General features: G+C 41.2%; 1 protein-coding gene across 6 annotated transcripts in view; it reads right to left on the bottom strand.

The window, feature by feature from the left end:
- The window catches only part of LOC146606869 (stonustoxin subunit alpha-like), an 88050-nt gene that overhangs the window by 5761 nt on the left and 60973 nt on the right, over positions 1-21316 (bottom strand). The window contains exons 1-9 of one of the 6 annotated variants that reach the window (XM_085349252.1): positions 17385-17500; positions 17028-17129; positions 15957-16035; positions 13777-13981; positions 11828-13625; positions 10460-10633; positions 10073-10246; positions 9723-9896; positions 4232-4405 (exon numbers count right to left, since the gene is read on the bottom strand). In XM_085349252.1, the coding sequence (XP_085205378.1) occupies positions 4232-4405; positions 9723-9896; positions 10073-10246; positions 10460-10633; positions 11828-13625; positions 13777-13981; positions 15957-16035; positions 17028-17129; positions 17385-17500 (2996 nt within the window). Of the gene's footprint in view, positions 1-4212; positions 4406-9722; positions 9897-10072; positions 10247-10459; positions 10634-11827; positions 13626-13776; positions 13982-15956; positions 16036-17027; positions 17130-17384; positions 17504-21316 lie in introns of those variants that run through there. The other 5 variants (XM_085349254.1, XM_085349255.1, XM_085349256.1 and 2 more) reach the window with 5 other exon arrangements.

Genomic DNA, 21316 nt, shown 5'->3' with positions numbered 1-21316 from the left:
CAGGGGCAACTTGTCAGTGCTGCGTATGACAACGTGAGAGCATTCTCCACAAAACTGGCGCTCTGGAAAGCTCAGCTCTCTCAGACAAACCTTTGCCATTTCCCAGCATGCAAGGCACTCGTGGATGCAGGCACACCATTCAGTGCTGACGAGTATGTTGATGTCATTTTGAGGCTACAGGAGGAATTTGATCACAGATTTGCTGACTTCAAGACACACAGAGCCACCTTTCACATTTTTGCGGACCCCTTCTCCTTTGATGTGCAAGATGCCCCTTCTGTGCTTCAAATGGAGCTCATTGAGCTGCAGTGCAACTCTGAACTCAAAGCAAAGTTCAGGGAGGTGAGTGGAAAAGCAGACAAGCTTGGACAATTTTTGAGAGACTTGAGCCCTAGTTTCCCTCGGCTTTCCCGAATGTTCAAGCGGACCATGTGCCTTTTTGGTAGCACATACTTGTGCCAAAAGCTCTTCTCCACTTTGAACTTCAATAAGTCCAAGTACAGGTCCAGACTTACGGATGATCATCTTCAAGACATACTGAGGGTCGCAACTGCTTCCTCCCTCAGGCCAAATCTGGCTCGGCTATGCGAGAGGAAACGCTGCCAGGTCTCTAGCAGCAAGGAGTAGGCAAGAGAAGCCATGTTCAGAAGAACAGTTCATTTTCTCCAGTGTTCCATTCATGTTCAGAAGAAGGTTATAGAACTGTTAATACAGACATTTCAATCTAAACACAGCAGATATAGAAGCCTGAAAGAAACACACAAGTTCACTGACTAAAAATATCTTATTATTATTTTATTTATGTATTACAGATTGATTTATTTTCTTATTAATTCTTAATTTGTTTATTTATTTTTCATATTTTGTGTTAAAAAATAAAAATAAAGAGATTTGAGAAGATTGGAATTTTTTAACCATGCCTTTCTTGTGGAAAACCTAATGCGGCCCAGCCTCACCCAGACTCTGCCTGCAGCGGCCCCCAGCTAAATTGAGTTTGAGACCCCTGTCCTACACCATAAATCAGTAAGAGAGGGTACGACCTCTCTCATGGCCCCAAGTGGTGTGTGCATGCCAGAGCACTCTGGAAGGCACACAGAGTCTTTACAGACTACTCAGGATCAAACCTCTATCATCATGCAATCGATTATACAACTCTAAGCATATATGAGTAAATATTTCTAAGCATAAATGACAATCAACAATATAAACCTTACAGCTGGTTTTAATAACAGAATTCATTTGTTTCTCAAACGAGAAAGAGCTATCGAGAAACACTCCTAAATCTTTAGTTCTTAACTTTTCCAGTGGGCCAAGGTCAACATTATCTGCTAATGCTAAATAGGCTGCCGTTATTAACTAATGCTAATTTGACATGAATTAGCATTATGCACTAATGCTAACACTTACTTTTTTTAACAATGTGAGTAGCTAATGCTAACACTATTTCCCTTAACTTTATAACAATGTGAACGGCTAATGCTAACACTTTTTCCTAGCATTACAACATCTGAGCTGCTAATGCTAAGTAGGCTGCCATTAGCACCTACGTCTAATTTAAGGCAAATACGCATTAGAACCTAATGCTCATATCGTTTTCCTTTGCTTTATAACAATGTGAGCAGCTACTGCTAAATAGCATTAGCTAATAACAGCAGTCTAATTTAATGCAAGTTAGCCTCATTTGCATTACAACAATGTGAGGAGTTAACGCTAAGTATGCTGCCATTAGTGGCTAATTCTAATTAGGGGTGAATAAATATTACCAGCTAATGCTAATATCGTATTCTCTTCCCTTTTAACAATGTGAGCAGCTAGTGCTAGGTAGGCTGATGCTAGCAGCTAATGCTAAAGCTAATTTAATGTGAATTAGCATCACATTAGTGAGGAGTTAATGCTAAGTAGACTGCCATTAGCAGGTAATGCTAATTTTAGGTGAATAGGAATTGGCAGATAATGCTAATACCATATTTTCTTGCTTTATAACAATGTGACCAGCTAATGCTATGTAGGTTGCCGTTATTAGCTAATACTAATTTGAGGTGAATTAGCATTATCCCCTTATGCTAACAATGTTTTTTCTTACTTTTTAACAATACAAGTAGCTAATGTGAACACTTTTTTTTTTTATTGAATTCTAATTTTTCCCTTGCGATGTGAAGAGTTAATGCTAAATAGGATGCCATTAGTGGCTAATTCTAATTTTAGATGAGAAAGCATTAGAAGCTAATGCTAATACCATATTTTCTTGCTTTATATCAATATTAGTAGGTAATGCTAAGTACGTAGCCATTATTAGCTAATGCTAATTTAGGTGAATTAGCATTATCCACTAATGCTAACACTGTTTTTGCCAACTCTTTTCCCTTGCATTATAACAATATGAGCAGCTAATGCTAAGAAGGCTGCCATTATTAGGTAATGCTAATTATTATGTGTGTTAGCATTATCCGCTGCTGCTAGCAATGTTTTATCTTACCTTTTAACAATATCAGCAGCTAATGCTAACACTACTTTAATTTCAGTTAAACCTACTTAGCATTAATTAACTTCATTTAGCATTAAGAAGTTTTTGCTATAGGCTACCATTAGTGGCTAATGCTAATTTTAGGTAAATAGAAATTGGCAGCTAATGCTAATACCATATTTTCTTGCCTTATAACAATGTGACCAGCTAATGCTAAGCAGGTGCCATTATTAGCTAATACTAATTTGAGATGAATTAGCATTATCCGCTTATGCTAACAATGTTTTTTCTTACTTTTTAACAATACGCCATTAGTGGCTAATTCTAATTTTAGATGAAAAAGGATTAACAGCTAATGCTCATACTGTTTGCTTTGTAAGAATGACAGCAGCTAATGATATGAAGTCTACCGTTATTAACTAATGCTAATTTGATGAGAATTAGCATTATCCGATAATGGTAACTCTTTTCCCCTGCATTATAACAATGTCAGGAGTTAATGCTAAGTAGACTGCCATTAGGGGCTAACTCTAATTAGGGGTGAATAATTATTAGCAGCTAATACTAATACCGTTTTCTCTTTTTCCTTATAACAACTTGAGCAGCTAATGCTAATTTGATGCGAATTAGCATTATATTAGTGAGCAGTTAATGCTAAGTAGGCTGCCATTATTAACTAATACTACGTTGACGTGAATTAGCATTATGCGCTTCTGCTAATACTGTTTTCTCTTACTTATTAAAAATGATAGTAGCTAATACTAATACTCTTTTCCGTTGGGTAACAACAAAGTGAGGAATTAATGCTAAGTTGGCTGCTTTTAGCGGCTTATTCTAATTAGGGGTGAATAATTATTAGCAGCAAATGCTAATACCGTTTTCTCTTTCCTTATAACAATATGAGCAGTTAATGCTAATTTGATGTAAATTAGCATTATATTAGTGAGGAGTTAATGCTAAGTAGGCTACCATTAGCAGCTAAAGGTAATTTGAGGTGAATAAGCACTAGTAGCTAATGCCAATACCCTTTTCTCTTGTGTTATAATGATGTGAAACGTTAATATTGTTCTCAAACAACAGAATGAGAATGAAATATTGATTCTAACAGGGCCCATAAACAGCATTAGCTTAGCAGCATTAGCTTATCAGAGTCTCCATCATGGTCACACAAATCCTTAGCGGAGCAAAGTGGCCTACTTAGCAATAGCTGCTGTAGAAAGCAAAGGGAAAACAGTATTAGCATTAGCTGCTAAATGTGCACTTGAGAACAAATCTATTGTGAATTCAGCCGTGAATGTAGTGTTTCCAGTAAGCTTCCATTTCCAAATGTTAGCTGCTCCTGTCTGCCTCTTTGTCACACACACAGACTGAAATGATTCACAGCCTTGTTTCATCCTTCTGTCAGTGTCACTGACTGTCACTGTGACTGTGGACATACAGCATGGGAAACACACACATGGCTGATACTTGTATCTAAAGTTACAAAATGTTGTCTCTGTCCAAATATTACCTAACTGTAAGTCTACTTTTAATGAAACTCTCAACATGACTTATCAGTTATCATTAATGTTCCTGCAAACAGACTCCTTGAAGACCCCCTACATAAATATCCATGTACTATCCAGCTAGACTAGTGTGTCTGTCCCTGAAAATATTCCTGCATGTGTGATTGTTCATGTCTCATCTGCAGGAAACAAACAGGAAGTGAGTGAAAGACACAGGAAATGATTCCAGCTCTTCCTCCTATATCAGACATTCTCTCCATACCTGAGAGTGTCCAGTCTCCAGCCTGGATACTTCAGTCCAGCCGACAGAAGCTTCATTCCTGAGAGACCTGGATGATTGTAGCTCAGGTCCAGCTCTCTCAGATGGGAGGGGTTGGAGGTCAGAGCTGAGGCCAGAGAAGTACAGCCTTCCTCTGTGATCAGACAGCCTGACAGACTGCAGACACACAAAACAACAATCCATCTGTTATCCATCTCTATAGCAGCATAACTAAGTGATGGTTCAGGGTCACCTGATCCAGCTCTAACTATAAGTTTTATCAAAAAGGAAAGTTTGAAGCTGATCGTCAAAGTAGAGAGGGTGTCTGTCTCCTGAACTCAAACTGGGAGCTGCTTCCACACCCAGTCCAACATAGCCAGGCTTTCTTTGCTGCTTTGACAAAACCTCAAATCCCAGTCAGAGATGGTGAGCATCATCACAGTGATGATCATTTCTCTGTTAACCCAGGCTTTCTGCTTCAGGATCTGTGCACGCTCACAGAACAAGGAGACCTTTAAACATCATTTCACTAAATGGATGGACTGAGCTCAGCCTACAGATGAACTGGATAAATAAAGATTTGACCTCAGTGTGCTCAGTGTTCCTGTCTATTCCTAACATATTCCTAACATGATAGCTGCACTTTAGAGCTCTAAAACTGGAACTGACACATATTTAAACTCCACATGTTACTCAGTACATTCAGTTCTGACACTCGCCCACAGTCCAACAAAGGAAACATGGAGATCACATCAGTTTGTCACCAAAGTCTAATTATTCCAGAGGGCAGTGTTGATACAACTAAAGTTATTTTTAAGCAAAGTTGAGTTTTTTATTGTCGCAGTACTTCATGTCTGAAGTATCACTTAAATGCATTACACGCTGTTGATGGCAGCAAACAAACCACCCAAACAAACAGAGGTGGGAGGCTTGGGCAGACTACGTAGGATCAGCTTGTGGGAGGAGTCAGGATAAAACCAAAGAAAGACAAGCTAACAAACACCACAGTGAAGTGAGTAGCTACAAACTGCAGGCTGATTAGTGTTGTTGAAGAAGTCGGTCTGAGGAACGTTCTTAGGATCAACAAATGACGGCATGTATGAGCCTCCCTCAAGACGCACCATCACAAGAAGAACACATGAGCTGTAGAAAAAGGAGAGACTATGAAAGCCACGGCGTTACAACGTGCACCAGCTGTTGGTCTCTCTGGAGACTACTGGGCGTGGCTGGGTAACCATGGTTACTTGGGAGTTACAGTACATGATATTAATGAAGAGTGGGAGCTGCGTTCTATAGCAAACAATTTGTTATGAGGTAATCAGCTGATCTTAGTTTAACCAGAAGCCCTTCACAATAATTGCAATGCCTTTATTTTGTACAACTACCATCAGTTCGTCTGTACTGATGGTAACTTAAAGTCACACTAATGTCGTTTAGTTTCTATAGTTTATGTAGTGGAAGTATACTACAGTACCCTGATCACTGATAGGACAGATTTATGTAGATATACACCTTTGTGTTTAACATTACTGCATTATAGTACTGTGATCTTTGTCCTTATATATGGCTATATTAGCTATACTGATGTACGTACATATAACTGGATATGTAACTTATCTATTCATCTTATTTGTCATGTATTTGTATTGTGTACTTCCTTTTTGTAAGAAACCACACACATGATCACAGCCGCAAGAATCAATCAGTGAAAGAATAAAGTGTCTCAAACCAAACCTTAAGCTCTTTATTCCACATGCTGGGATCATTTGGCCTTCAGTGGTGTTCTGGCTGACACACCGGAGTGACCAGAGTGCTAAAGAGTGAATCGGACACACCAGTGTCATCTCTGATATCTCCACTACATTTAATCGTCCTTCAGCTTGTGGCTGCCGTTAGCTGGTCTGCTAGTTAGCTGATTTGCTATTTAGCCGGTGTGCTAGTTAGCTGGTGTGCTAGTTAGCCGGTTCGCTAGTCAGCTGGTGTGCTGACCAGCGAACCAGTAGGTTACAAGATGAGCTTGTCTGTCTGATGAGCCAGCTCTCTCTGTCTTGGTCATTTTGTCCTTGGGCAAAACCTAACCTACCACTACAACTGTAGCTTACCTCCACCAGTGTGTGAATGTGAGAGTGAATGAATACAGGGAGTGCAGAATTATTAGGCAAATGAGTATTTTGTCCACATCATCCTCTTCATGCATGTTGTCTTACTCCAAGCTGTATAGGCTCGAAAGCCTACTACCAATTAAGCATATTAGGTGATGTGCATCTCTGTAATGAGAAGGGGTGTGGTCTAATGACATCAACACCCTATATCAGGTGTGCATAATTATTAGGCAACGTCCTTTCCTTTGGCAAAATGGGTCAAAAGAAGGACTTGACAGGCTCAGAAAAGTCAAAAACAGTGAGATATCTTGCAGAGGGATGCAGCAGTCTCAAAATTGCAAAGCTTCTGAAGCGTGATCATCGAACAATCAAGCGTTTCATTCAAAATAGTCAACAGGGTCGCAAGAAGCGTGTGGAAAAACCAAGGCGCAAAATAACTGCCCATGAACTGAGAAAAGTCAAGCGTGCAGCTGCCAAGATGCCACTTGCCACCAGTTTGGCCATATTTTGGAGCTGCAACATCACTGGAGTGCCCAAAAGCACAAGGTGTGCAATACTCAGAGACATGGCCAAGGTAAGAAAGGCTGAAAGACGATCACCACTGAACAAGACACACAAGCTGAAACGTCAAGACTGGGCCAAGAAATATCTCAAGACTGGTTTTTCTAAGGTTTTATGGACTGATGAAATGAGAGTGAGTCTTGATGGGCCAGATGGATGGGCCCGTGGCTGGATTGGTAAAGGGCAGAGAGCTCCAGTCCAACTCAGACGCCAGCAAGGTGGAGGTGGAGTACTGGTTTGGGCTGGTATCATCAAAGATGAGCTTGTGGGGCCTTTTCGGGTTGAGGATGGAGTCAAGCTCAACTCCCAGTCCTACTGCCAGTTTCTGGAAGACACCTTCTTCAAGCAGTGGTACAGGAAGAAGTCTGCATCCTTCAAGAAAAACATGATTTTCATGCAGGACAATGCTCCATCACACGCGTCCAAGTACTCCACAGCGTGGCTGGCAAGAAAGGGTATAAAAGAAGAAAAACTAATGACATGGCCTCCTTGTTCACCTGATCTGAACCCCATTGAGAACCTGTGGTCCATCATCAAATGTGAGATTTACAAGGAGGGAAAACAGTACACCTCTCTGAACAGTGTCTGGGAGGCTGTGGTTGCTGCTGCACGCAATGTTGATGGTGAACAGATCAAAACACTGACAGAATCCATGGATGGCAGGCTTTTGAGTGTCCTTGCAAAGAAAGGTGGCTATATTGGTCGCTGATTTGTTTTTGTTTTGTTTTTGAATGTCAGAAATGTATATTTGTGAATGTGGAGATGTTATATTGGTGTCACTGGTAAAAATAAATAAATGAAATGGGTATATATTTGTTTTTTGTTAAGTTGCCTAATAATTCTGCACAGTAATAGTCACCTGCACACACAGATATCCCCCTAAAATAGCTAAAACTAAAAACAAACTAAAAACTACTTCCACAAACATTCAGCTTTGATATTAATGAGTTTTTTGGGTTCATTGAGAACATGGTTGTTGTTCAATAATAAAATTATTCCTCAAAAATACAACTTGCCTAATAATTCTGCACTCCCTGTAGTGGGATTGTAAAGGGTCTTTGAGGGTCTCGAAAAGCGCTATATAAATGCAATCCATTATTATTATTAAGAGCATCTTTAGGCCTGACTGTGCTCATCCTTCCTCCAACCTCTCCTTACCAAAGATAACAACTACATCAGTATTAGCTCAATAACAATTTCTGCAATTCAATTGTGGACATTCATTTTTAAACCTTGTGTAAAACGATAAAACCTCAAAGTCTGAGCATTATTCTTTCTGCAAACAGCTCTTGCAGGTTCCCCCGGACTTAGGTTATTTTTATTATTTAATTACTTTCCTTTAAGCAGCTGTTCAGGCTACTAAACTCATCCCAGAAATAACAAGTGACACCATTAATAGTAGAGGTGGGAATCACCATACAACTCGCGATACGATATTATCACAATACTTAACGCACGATACGATATTATTGCAATTTTTTAAAATATTTTGCGATATTTAAATTCTGCACATAAAGGTAAACTTTATCAATATTCATTTTATCTAATATCAAAGTCTCACACTCAGTCTTTCTCTCATTTCAGTCAGTTTTATTGTTGACAAACTGAACGGTTTGTATTACAGTCTAGTCCAACTTAACTGAATGCAACCATCTGGTACAATTATAGCTATTCTGAACTATGCAATTTATGAAAACTATGCAGCCCCTTCAGCAACTGAAGAATTTGAAAGTAAATTTAAAAAAATATATAATTTTACATTAAATAAAAAAGTTTCAAACTTAATTAAAATTAAACATGTCTTAAATTAAAATAAGTAAACTGTCACGTTTATTGCTGCCAAAAAAAAAGTTAAACACATTTGGACAGTGAAGGAATGTCAGGATTGTTGCTCAGAAAAAGGATCAACATGCTCTGAAGTCAACATGCTCTGACTCCAGAGCATGTTGACTTCAGAGAAAAAATTGTTTGTAACAAAATATCGATTTCTGCTGTCCCTGTATCGATACATTATTAGCAAACAAAATATCACGATACTACACAGTATCGATTTTTTCCCCCACCCCTAATTAATAGTGGAGCTAACTTTAACAGGTGAAACTGATTTGACCTATAAGGCTACTGCAGTTACTTCTTATCAGGTTTAGTAGGGAAGACATCTGGATGAGGTAGTTAGTAGTATGTAGTTAGTACCGGGCGACTCCCCTCCCCCACATCGGCACCAGAACCCTGTATTTTCTACAGGGTAAGACTGCCTGTTTTATCAAACTATGGCCATTACTACTGTGATCATTTGCAGCCCAGTGTGCCGCTCTCTCTGCTGGGATGAACCACTGGAGCTCACCCAGTCATCCCTTTCTTTCTCTCAAGAAGAAGTGAAATAAATATATTTATTATGTTACGAGTCTAATATTCTTTAAATCAAACTGTAATGAATAAATGAAGCAAGAAGATTTGGTGGCTCCACGTGTTGTAGAAGAAAAGATAAACATCTCATTTTGAGAAATCAGCCTTTAAAATTAAGTACTGTGAATAAAAAACAAACAGCGAGCCAATCAGCAGTCGCCAATATCCTCCTAATTTCATTCACAAAGAAATCAAATATATATATTATGGGCCCAAAAGGAGCCTAAATCTTTAAATTAGGCAGTGCATTAAGTATTTTTTTAAATAAACAGAGACATGACTATAACAACTTTTAGTAATTCAGAGTCCAATTATCCACTCAAATGTGAATAAAAGTTCACTTGACAGCTGTAAAAGTTACCTGTTTATACAATAATATAAATCACATTTCAAATGATCATCTGTGGAAAAGTTTGAATCCTGACCTGAGAGTTTCCACTGCACACTGTGAACTCTTTAGTCCAGCGGACAGAAGCTTCACTCCTGAATCCTGCAGGTCAGAGTTACTCAGGTCCAGCTCTCTCAGACTGGAGGACTGGGAGCTGAGGACTGAGGACAGAGCTTCACAGCTTCTCTCTGACAGGTTACAGCCACTCAGTCTGAAAAATAAAAGACAATCTATAAAACAAGTACTCATGTAGAGTTTGTTAATACATTTCACAACATTAAATGTTGACTTTCTATTTTTAAAGGAAACATAAACATACTAAGATACAACATCATATGTATGAACTTTAATTAATAATTCTAAAAACTAAATGTTTTCTGATCTGACCTCAGAGTATTCAGTTTACAGTTTAAACGTTGTAGTCCAGCAGACAGAAGCTTCACTCCTGAATCCTGCAGCATTCTGATACTCAGGTCCAGCTCTGTCAGACTAGAGGACTGCGAGCTGAGAACTGAGGACAGAGCTTCACAGTTTTCCTCTGAGAGTTCACAGATGTTAAGTCTGAAGATAAAAACATGAATAAAGATTGTTGTTAAAGTGTAATCAAGGTGCAATAGCTTATTGTCTTGTGCTGAGCAGGTTAGTAAAACTTCTGTTTAACTTTGAAATGAATAAAAATGCTATGAAACAAGGATAACTGGATAAAGACATAAACAAAAACAAACATCAAACACATAAACAAACAGAACTAAACAGAATACAAATTGATCTGACCTCAGAACATTCAGTTTGGCATGTGGACTCTCCACTGCAGCAGACAGAAGCTTTACTGCTGAAGCCTTCAGGCTGTCGGTACTCAGGTCCAGCTCTCTCAGACTACAGGACTGGGAGCTGACCACTGACAACAGATTTTCACAGCCTTTCTCTGAGACGTTACAGCTGCTCAGTCTGAGAGAGAAAGGAAAAAAACAAAAACAAAAAAAAAACAAACAATATATGTGATCAAATTAAATTTGTTTATATGTTGAACCCTTTTTTTAAAAAATTTATTTAAACCTATGAGACTATGAGTGCTACCAGTCCAGTGCACATGATTGGTACCTTGATGGTACCTTGCTCAGGGGTACCACAAGGTAACTATTCGGTGGATTCGACCCCTGACCTTATGATCATGGGGCGACCACTCTGCCTACTGAGCTAATAATTCTGTGTACACTGTCATACAATATTAACTAAAACAATTATTTTAGAAAATTTTAGTAATTCAATAATCATGCTCATTACCTGTGTATTGTGAATAACACTTGATTTTAAACACTAGCTGTATAAAACTCTTCCTGTTAAAGGTGCGTATAAAGGAGATGAGCTGAAATGCAGACTTCATGGAGAATGTTTGCTGTCAGCATATATCAAAGACAAAGCAGAGATCCATCCAGTCTCTTCCACTAAGCCCACAGAGGGACAGACAACCACTCTCACTCACACCTGCATGAAGTTTAGATCAGCAGGTAACCTAACTGCATGTCTGTGGACAGTGGGAAGAAACTGTAGAGGACCCAGAGTGAACCCACTGTAATTCTGTGATAACACTGGTTATGGAAGCCTTACAGTTACATATGGTTACTGACAAGAAACACGACCTTAGAGGCAATTTCAGTAATGAAGACCGAGTTTCTCCCTCCATACGGGATGAAAACATGACAGCACAGCAGAGATTTATATTTAAAAAGGGAGGGTGTGCACTGAAAGTGAGATACAAACTTGAACTTAAATTATGAACATCAGAAAAAGATGTAGGTGAAGTCTGGCAGGTGAAGTTTGTGCTTTAGAATAAAACAACCAAACTCCTGGAGTTGGAGACAAGTGAACAAGCTGAGGATAATAAACCTGTCAGAGGGGCTGAAGCATCAGAGCTCATGTTCTTATAGGCTGGGTCTGGATTGTCCTTTGATAAGAGTTACAGAACAAAGTGTGTTTTAGAAATGCTGGAGTGAAACATTAAAACTACCATATATTTACCGAGTGACTGATGATCATTTAATTTACTATTTTAAAAAAATGTTACAGTGCTCTTTGAACTCAGCATTTCTGATTTATTTCCCATGATTTTAACAATGAAGCGATGACAACATGTTTACTCACAGAGCTTTGTTGGAGGCTTTGACCACTGGCAGCATTCTCAGAAGAGCCTCCTCTGAAGCAGAGTATTTCTTGAAGTCAAACTCATCCAGATCTTCTTCTGATGACAGTAAGATGAAGGTCAGAGCTGAGCACTGAGCAGGAGACAGTTTACCTGTGGAGAGACTTCCTGAAGTCCTGTATTGTTGGATCTCCTCCACTAGAGAACGATCATTCAGTTCATTCAGACAGTGGATCAGATTGATGCTTTTCTCTGCAGACAGATTCTCACTGAGCTTCTCCTTGATGTACTGGACTGTTTCCTGATTGGTCTGTGAGTTACTTCCTGTTTGTGTCATCAGGGCTCGTAAGAGAGTCTGATTGGTCTGCAGTGAAAGACCCAGGAGGAAGCGGAGGAACAAGTCCAGGTGTCCATTTGGACTCTGTAAGGCCTTGTCCACAGCACTCTGGTAGAAGTGTTTCTTTGCAGATTCTCCTGTTTCAGACTTCTTGGATGTTGTTTGTTGTTGTTCCAGCAGATTGAGTCCAGAGTTGATGAAGGTCAGATGGACATGAAGAGCAGCCAGAAACTCCTGAACACTCAGATGGATGAAGCAGAACACCTTGTCCTGGTACAGTCCTCTCTCCTCTTTAAAGATCTGTGTGAACACTCCTGAGTACACTGAGGCTGCTCTGATATCGATGCCACACTCTGTCAGGTCTGATTCATAGAAGATCAGGTTTCCTTTCTGCAGCTGATCAAAAGCCAGTTTTCCCAGAGACTCCATCATCGTCCTGCTCTCTGGACTCCAGTGTGGATCTGTCTCAGCTCCTCCATCATACTTGACCTTCTTCACTTTGGCCTGAACCACCAGGAAGTGGATGTACATCTCAGTCAGGGTCTTGGGCAGCTGTCCTCCCTCTCTGGTTTCCAGCACATCCTCCAGAACTGTAGCAGTGATCCAGCAGAAGACTGGGATGTGGCACATGATGTGGAGGCTTCGTGATGTCTTGATGTGGGAGATGATCCTGCTGGCCTGCTCCTCATCTCTGAACCTCTTCCTGAAGTACTCCTCCTTCTGTGGGTCAGTGAACCCTCTGACCTCTGTCACCATGCCAACACAGTCAGGAGGGATCTGATTGGCTGCTGCAGGTCGTGTGGTTATCCAAAGGCGAGCAGAGGGAAGCAGTTTCCCCCTGATGAGGTTTATCAGCAGCACATCCACTGAGGTGGACTTTCTAGGGTCAGTTAGGATTGTAGTTTTGTGGAAGTCCAGAGGAAGTCGACACTCATCCAGACCATCAAAGATGAACACAACCTGGAAGTCTTCAAAGCTGCAGATTCCTGCTTCTTTGGTTTCAGTAAAGAAGTGATGAACAAGTCCCACCAAGCTGAACTTTTCCTCTTTCAGCACATTCAGCTCTCTGAAAGTGAATGGAAATATGAACTGGATGTCCTGGTTGGCTTTGTCTTCAGCCCAGTCCAGGCTGTATTTCTGTGTTAAGACTGTTTTCCCAATGCCAGCCACTCCCTTTGTCAGCACTGTTCTGATTGGTTCATCTCTTCCAGGTGAGGCTTTAAAGATGTCTTCTTGTCTGATGGTTGTTTCTGGTCTGTCTGGTTTCCTGTGTGCTGTTTCAATCTGTCTGACCTCATGTTCATCATTGACCTCTGCAGTCCCTCCCTCTGTGATGTAGAGCTCTGTGTAGATCTGATTCAGGAGGGTTGGGTTTCCTGCTTTAGCGATGCCCTCAAACACACACTGGAACTTCTTCTTCAGCTTAGACTTAAGGTTACGATGACAAACAGCAGCTAGAAGTTCTGAATAATAATAATAAAAATACAACTTTAACAATCACATTTTACAAAATGCTGATGACAATTTCTGACCCATTGAGAAATGACTGAACACACTGGTGTCACAAGTCTCTCATTTATCCAGCAGCTTAAATCTTTAGATAAATCCTCTTACGTCTCTGCAGACGGTCAGCCAGCTCCTCCTGCTTCATTCTCCTCAGGAAGTCCACTGTGATCTTCACAAATGCCTCTCTGCTGTTTCTCCTCTGCTCATCATCCTCCCTCTGAAACTCCAAGCACTGGGGCTTATTTGGATTCAGAGCCTTCTGGATCTTCTTCAGCTCGTTCTTCACAAAAGTGATGATGTTGTCCTCCAGCAGCTGGAACAGAATACTTTATGAATGAGCCACCACTCTGAACTTTAGTCCACACAACATCCACTTCTTTACGATCAAGGGGCATATCATCCACGAACTCTTTACCAATTATAGGTTTGACTTTATCTGATTAACTGAGACTTTGTCCACAACTCCATGATCCCAAAAAGTTAATTCTGTTCATATGAATGCAGCGATTTCAGTGGGAGAAACATTTCACTGGTGTTCAGAGCTGAACTACCAACAGGTTGATGATCAAAGCCAGAAACTTGGAGATGTTTCAGGTGACTGAGTTGATCGTACAGACAACTGGTCTTAAAGGTTCACTCTGTTTACGCATACAGATCAGTATTTAAGGTTTGACTCTCATCATCCACTGGGGCACAAACTGGGCGTCATCAGGACACAACAACACAGAACAAACACCATCCCCACAGACACAGCAGCCAGGGAAGCAGAAGAACTTCACATCAAGAAGGTCCTGAGTAAATGTGAACGCTGGTTTGAGGGCGGAGTCAAGGAGGCCATTTATGTGAAAAGACCATCTCTGAATGGAGGAGGGGCCTAAGGGTACATTTGTCACCATCTTACATGCTGTGATTGCAGCCATTCCCCAGCTCTCTGTGAACTGGACTCATGACCATTGATCAACAACCATTGATCAATGGTCCTGACAATATGCGTACCAATGATCAATGAACTGACCTCCCAGCCCATTGTTCCTTCAGTGGGCTGGTTTCAGTCATACAAATGTCCTGTTTATGAGATTGAAACCTGCAGTCAGCTGAGACTGAAGAAGTCACCTGATGATGATGAAACGTTTCTCCCACTGAAAACATCCAGATGAACAGAATCAAGCTTTTTGGGATTTACGTACCTGGATGATTGAGCATCAAGACACAACTCTGTGACTTTTCTCAGATGAATCAATCCTCTCCTCCAGCTTTGTTTACATCTACCAGCCCTGTGGCGCTGCCCAGGGAAATAATCTATGTGAGAGGTGGAAAGTCATACAGGTGTCTGCTCCTGCCTTCAGTTATTTTATCTACTGTGTGTCAACTGGCTGAACCTCCTCCAACTGTCTACTGTCTCCCTAAACTCAACAATGACTTAGTGATCTATCCATTCTCTGACCAAAGACATCCTGCTGCAGGAGGTTAACATAGCAGCCAATGATGATCCCACTCACTGTGAACAACACATTTGGACCTGATTTGCTGCTCTGGTTTACACGTGAACTTCTACTGCTGCTGTCACCAACTTGAGAGGCTCTACAGAAAAACTGGACTTGTCCATAAAAATCATAAACTACATTACAAGGACAGCATTGCTCAATCAACTCTAATTACTATGACCATGTTATCTCTTCTAACTAAGGTACAGACACTCAAACTTGCTGCTTTCAGTGAGAAGTCAAATGTCTGAATATGAGCTGGAAGCTGCTGAGAGTCCTCCTCCTTCCCGTGGGGTTTACTTTCTCTACTACTTTCACTATAAACACGCCCCTTTCATGCACCTGCAGAGGGCCACCAGCAGATGGAGCTGTCTTAAACAAATCCACTTGGATAGTTAGCTGTAGATGACTTTATCAGTATGATTGTAGGATTTTGAGTTATTCTTTAGATTTATTTAAACTCTTATATTGTGCACAAGTGTTGAGCGACCCATAATTTCTCTGTACTTTTCATAAGAGCAGCCAGACTTTCAGCTGGTTTTTCTTTTTTAAGAGATCAAAGATATTGAAGAAACAGTTATTCAGCTTCATTCCCACTGATCTCGACTACAAACTGTTTCACTTTGGTTTCTGTTTAAAGCCTCGATGTTTAAAACGTTTCCCTGTGATCACATTTGCACCGTCTGATTTCAAAGTTTGTTTTCTTTTGGTCGTTTAGTCCACAGAGTCCTTGGTGTTCTGAAAGGGACCTATAAATAAATGCATTATTATTAATATTAAAGTAGTTGTTGTACATGTACAGACCATAAATATGGAGTCCAGCTGTGTTTGATGCTGCTGGGCAGACTGACCACTGGGAACCTCTGAGCTCTGCTGGTCCACTCTGTGGAGGAACCATGAAGGATTAGATCAACACAGGATAAAGATCCAGGAGTTTCTGCTCAAATAACTTCATCTGAATCAAGTCTGTCAAGTTTTAAACTCTCAGATTGTGAACATATCAGTAATTTTCAGTCTGTTTTCATGGACGTCCTTTCAGTGGTGATGTCAGGGATGATTTTGAAGAAGCTCATCAAACTGAACCATCAGCAGATCACTGCTCCAAAACCAGAACATGATCCGAGTCTCCCTCCACCACCAGAACACCAGCTTTACTAACGTGGTAGATCAGTGTAGTACAGATCAATAACTGATGAGTCATTTGATCAAAATCACTGAGTGCTTCACGTCTGACCCTCTGATGCTTCTGTAGACATTTTGCATATTTAATGAATGTCTGACAGTTTTACATTCATTCTATGAACACAGTGGAAATGTTGTGTTATAGTCTCCATGTTGTTTCCAGCATCATAAATTCTTAAGTTCAGAAAATTAGATTCTTTCTTCACAGCTGAAAAACAACAACATTTATTCTCTATTGAAATCTGCATCGTCCACTCCAAAGGTCACAATCTGAAGGTAACATCTGGTTTTGTTCCCTGTGGTTAACTCTGAGCATCAGTATGGTGGGATTTATCCACTACATCCACACCACTGTGGTTCAGTGTTGTCCTGATGGAGTAACAGCAGCCAGTATGATCCAGGCTTTAGCTGCTGGGTCTCTGTGTGACCTCTCAGACTGTTTAACAGATCAGACACAAAGAGAATCAGAGCAGCTCTGTTCTTTAAAGACAAACATGAACCCACTCAGGTCACACTTTCCCCACAGATATGAGCATCACTGTCCTCAAACAGCAAATGACCAAGTCGAACATTTGGATCTTTTCTCTTTCATTGTTTTCTTTTTAATGAATCTTTGTAACAATCTGAGGATGTTTCAGGTCATATTTATCCAGGAAACACAAACATGTAAAGGAGTCATCACAGCTCTCTGACCTCGTTGCTCCAGGTTCACCACTGAAGACTGGAGGGTGATCTTTGGACCAGTCACTCCTCACAGACGGACAGCTGGACCCTGCAGACTGTGACCTCTGACCTCTGCAGACACAAACATGATTGAAGCAGCTGTGATCACACAGACTGCAGATAATGCAGCTGTTTCCTGTCAGTAACATCCTCTTAGATTAGAGTTCAGCTTTTTACAGGAAAACTGGACAAAACTGATTTTTGTTACAAACTCATTTTCATTTCCTCTCAGCTCACAAACACAGTCAGACAATCAACCAGAGTCAACACTGATTATAATGTCAGTGCAGAATTATTTCTGTTACTCAGTGAGTTCAGCTCTCTGACCTCGTTGCTCCAGGTTCACCACTGAAGTCTGGATTATGATCTTTGGACCAGTCACTCCTCACAGACGGACAGCTGGACCCTGCAGACTCTGCTCTGTCCTCCTCTTCCTCCATCATCATCTTCAGTCAGTCTGAGAGGTAAACCACAAACACTCAGTGAGTTCACATTAACAGGAGGAACTGAGTTACAGTCGCTGACCTCTGACCTGTCATGTGACCATGAAACCAGGTCAATATGTCTGTAGGTTCAGTCATCCAGGTCATGTGATCTAAGGAGCTTGGAGAGAAAAGAGACGTCTTTAAGTTTCTGGAAGACGTTTCATCTGAGAAGCTTCTTCAGCTCTAAAACCAAACGGTGGAGAGTCCCAGATATTTAAACCTGAGAGGGAAAGAAAGCATGTCGCTGACCCACCACTGATGTTATTTCAAGGAGGAAACTGAGAGCCTTTGCACCAGGAGCACAAACATCAGCTCCAGCAATGATCCACTGATGTGTTTTTATTCCATGTATGAATGTTGTTATTGACAGAGATGACGTTTGTGTGTCAGTGATGCAGTGACTGTTGTTGTTACCTGTACAGGCTGGTTAGACTCTATGAAACAGATCATACAGATCTCTGCATGTTAGAAGAGACTATTAAAGGTCATGAATGAGACAAAGGCAGGGAGGCGTCCTTTACAGCTAAACAGCAGAGTGAGAGAACAGCCAGCACCTCTACATTTATCACATTATACAGCACATGTATGATACTGACAGGGATGAGAAGAATTTAGTGATTCTGATCCCATCATTGATATTACTTATTGATTCTCAGTAGCTCTGCTCTGACAGTCACCACCATCACTGAGCAGCATATCAAAGACATTTGTGCACATTAACTGCATGTTGTGGCTCAAATGTTTGTGCATGTTGGAGGCATTTCCTCTTTGTTGTGATCAGTGTTGCTCATTACTCAAAACAGTCATTATTACACATATTACACAGAACACTTTAATTAAAAGTAATGGAGTACGTTACTTCATTACTCCTCATAACATTACTTTGATGTTACTGTGTAAAATGAACAAATGAGCATGTAACAACATAAAGCTGAGGTACAGCCCCACACACCAACACAGATCCTGATGAGGTCACGTGATGTTTCTCTGAGTGTTTATGAACACAAATCAAAGATGAAACAGCACAAAGACACTTCAAAGTGATTCTACTGTAGAAACATGAACAGGTAGAAACCTGCAGCCTGACTGCTCATCACTTTGTTACCTGTTCAAGTTCAGCAGCAGCAGCTCACTTTATCACGGTGCTGGTCTGGGGTCAGTGTTTACTCAGCTTTACGTCACTCTGGGTTCTTGGCTAGCTTAGCGTTAGCTTAGTGTTAGCTTAGTCACTAAGCTAACACTAAGCTAACGCTAAGCTAACGCTAAGCTAACACTAAGCTAGCGCTAAGCTAGCGCTAAGCTAGCCAAGAACCCAGAGTGAGTTAAAGCTGAGTAAACACTGACCCCAGACCAGGGTTAGGGTTAGGGTTAGGGTTGTTAACACAGCATGCTAACACTAAGCTAAGCTAACACTAAGCCTTAGTGTTAGCTTAGCTTAGTGTTAGCATGCTGTGTGCTAGCTTAGCGTCAGAGCTCTGCAGGTGTCTCGTGTGTAAATATTAATCACAGTGACAGTAAAGGAGGTAAAGGGCTGTGACGTCATCACGTACGCTGCGTCCTCTGTGGGCTCTGAGTGAACTCAAAGTACAAACTACAAGTACACAAACACTAACTAGCTCAGAGTGGCGGACACACTCGGCCTCGTTGGTCCAGCTGTGAGTCCGTTACCGTGAACTATGGAGCGGCAGATTTGTGCTGAACTAAGCTGCACACAGCTGATGTTAGCCAGGAAACATTACACACTGACTTTAATGGAGAGACCGGAAATACAAACACACACAGTTTGTTGTGTGAAGAAATCAAACACGAGCTGAACAAACAGTAAAGTTCCTAAAGACAAACTGTTAAAGGAGGAAACAAAGCAAACTTACAGTTTCTTCACACACCAACAACAAGCTCCACTCCACACCTGGGGCCCGTTCTTCGTACGTCGCTTACTACATCCAAGATCAAATCATCGCGCTAACCGTGAGCTCGCTAATCCGGTTCCCCGAACACACCTGCTGTTGACGATTAGTACAGCTGGACGCAGTAATGTGACATCACTGGGTGTCGTAAAAGGGGCTACGCATCGATAGTAGAAACATTGATCGGCAACCCTCTGATTGGTCGGCGAAAATGTCGACGGAGCGCGCTCGGCTCGGTATTTTTCGGCAGCAGAGCAAGAACTCTTGAGTGAGGGATTTCAGGAGTTTCAGAGTTTAATCAGAACGCAAGGGAACACTGCAAAGGCTGCAAAAGCAAGGAGCGAGGGCTGGCAGGAAGTTGCTGACAAATTAAACTCGTAAGTAATTTAATAATAACAATAATAATGGAGTGGATTGATATAGCGCTTTTCAAGGCACCCAAAGCGCTTTACAATGCCACTATTCAGTCACTCTCACATTCACACACTGGTGGAGGCAGCTACAGTTGTAGCCACAGCTGCCCTGGGGCAGACTGACAGAAGCCAGGCTGCCATATCGCGCCATCGGCCCCTCTGGCCAACACCAGTAGGCGGTAGGGTAGATTTATTATATTACACTATATTATCCAATATTATATTACATTATATTATAATATGTTATATTTTATCCTCTTTCACATTAGAGCCACGACAGGACCCACTAGAACATGGGAACAGGTAAAAGTGAAATATAAGAATATCCTACAGAATGGTAATATTTATCACTTATATTGCTTTTAGTCTCTTGGAAAGAGACCCTGGAATAATCTGTTTGTTTATAACAGCAACCAAGAAAAGGGCAGAGGAAAAAAAGACAGGTGGTGGTCCTGCACCCCCTCGTCAACAAGTTGGTTATGTAAATAATACCCTCACGGGAAAATCGATATCTCTCTATGAGCACACTGTCGCGCTGAGCTAAAGGATCCTGTCTATCCCGCAATATACGCTGAATTCTGAGGACTCTCCTTATCAATCTTGCACCTTCCGCAATGGGTGGCTCGCGTATACGGACAGGACATGGCTGCGACAGGCTTCCCAAATCCACCTTCGCTTTTAAAGCCGTGGTCTCTCATCTTGATTACACGAAGTAATTTACAATTGCTACTCTGAAATATGAATTAAATCTGTAATAATCACATACATGTAATAGAATGTTAATAGTACATTTCCCTTTTTTAGGAAATGACCTGTGTGAAATCAATAAATGGATCAAGTGCTGCATTGTCTTTAGTTACATTGATGTTATTTATTTATGGTGAAACAGTGGTGGAATATCGCTGTTGCTTTCGTATGATGACGCGGACATACCTGCGTGGCCGCGATCTAATCCTGTTTACATAAAGTAAACCTGCTCCCGAGCAGGTTTACGCTTACGGCTCTGTTGCTATGACAGCAAGTCCCGGATGAGCTTCGGGGAACCGAACGATCCAGGATCACGCGAAATCGTCAACAATCTAATCCGGCTAACCTACTTAGCGAGGTACGAAGAACGGGCCCCTGGACACTAAACACGGACACACAGGTGAGCTGCTTCCTGGAAGGAGGCGGGGCTCCACCTGAAACTCAGCACAGGTGGGAGGGGCTCAGCTCTGTGTGTGCTGATGTGTTAACTTTAAAAATATGCCGTCTGACTGCTCAGACTGAGTCAGAGTAAAGTTCACATGCTGACGTGTGGAGACATGAAACCTTGTTGTAGCTGCAGGTGTGAACACACTGATCCCAGATCAGCTCTGCTGTATTTGTAACATGAACATTTCTGCTGCAAAGCTTCAAATGTTCAGCATGTTTCTCTGTTTCCAGTCTATAGATCCAGTCACACTTTCTACCTT

Source organism: Diplotaxodon limnothrissa, unplaced genomic scaffold, assembly GCF_057381915.1.
Source record: "Diplotaxodon limnothrissa isolate DT_005_m unplaced genomic scaffold, D_limnothrissa_male_GT1.1 unmapped_scaffold_4, whole genome shotgun sequence".
NCBI lineage: Eukaryota > Metazoa > Chordata > Actinopteri > Cichliformes > Cichlidae > Diplotaxodon > Diplotaxodon limnothrissa.
This window is presented reverse-complemented; position numbering and strand designations above follow the sequence as displayed.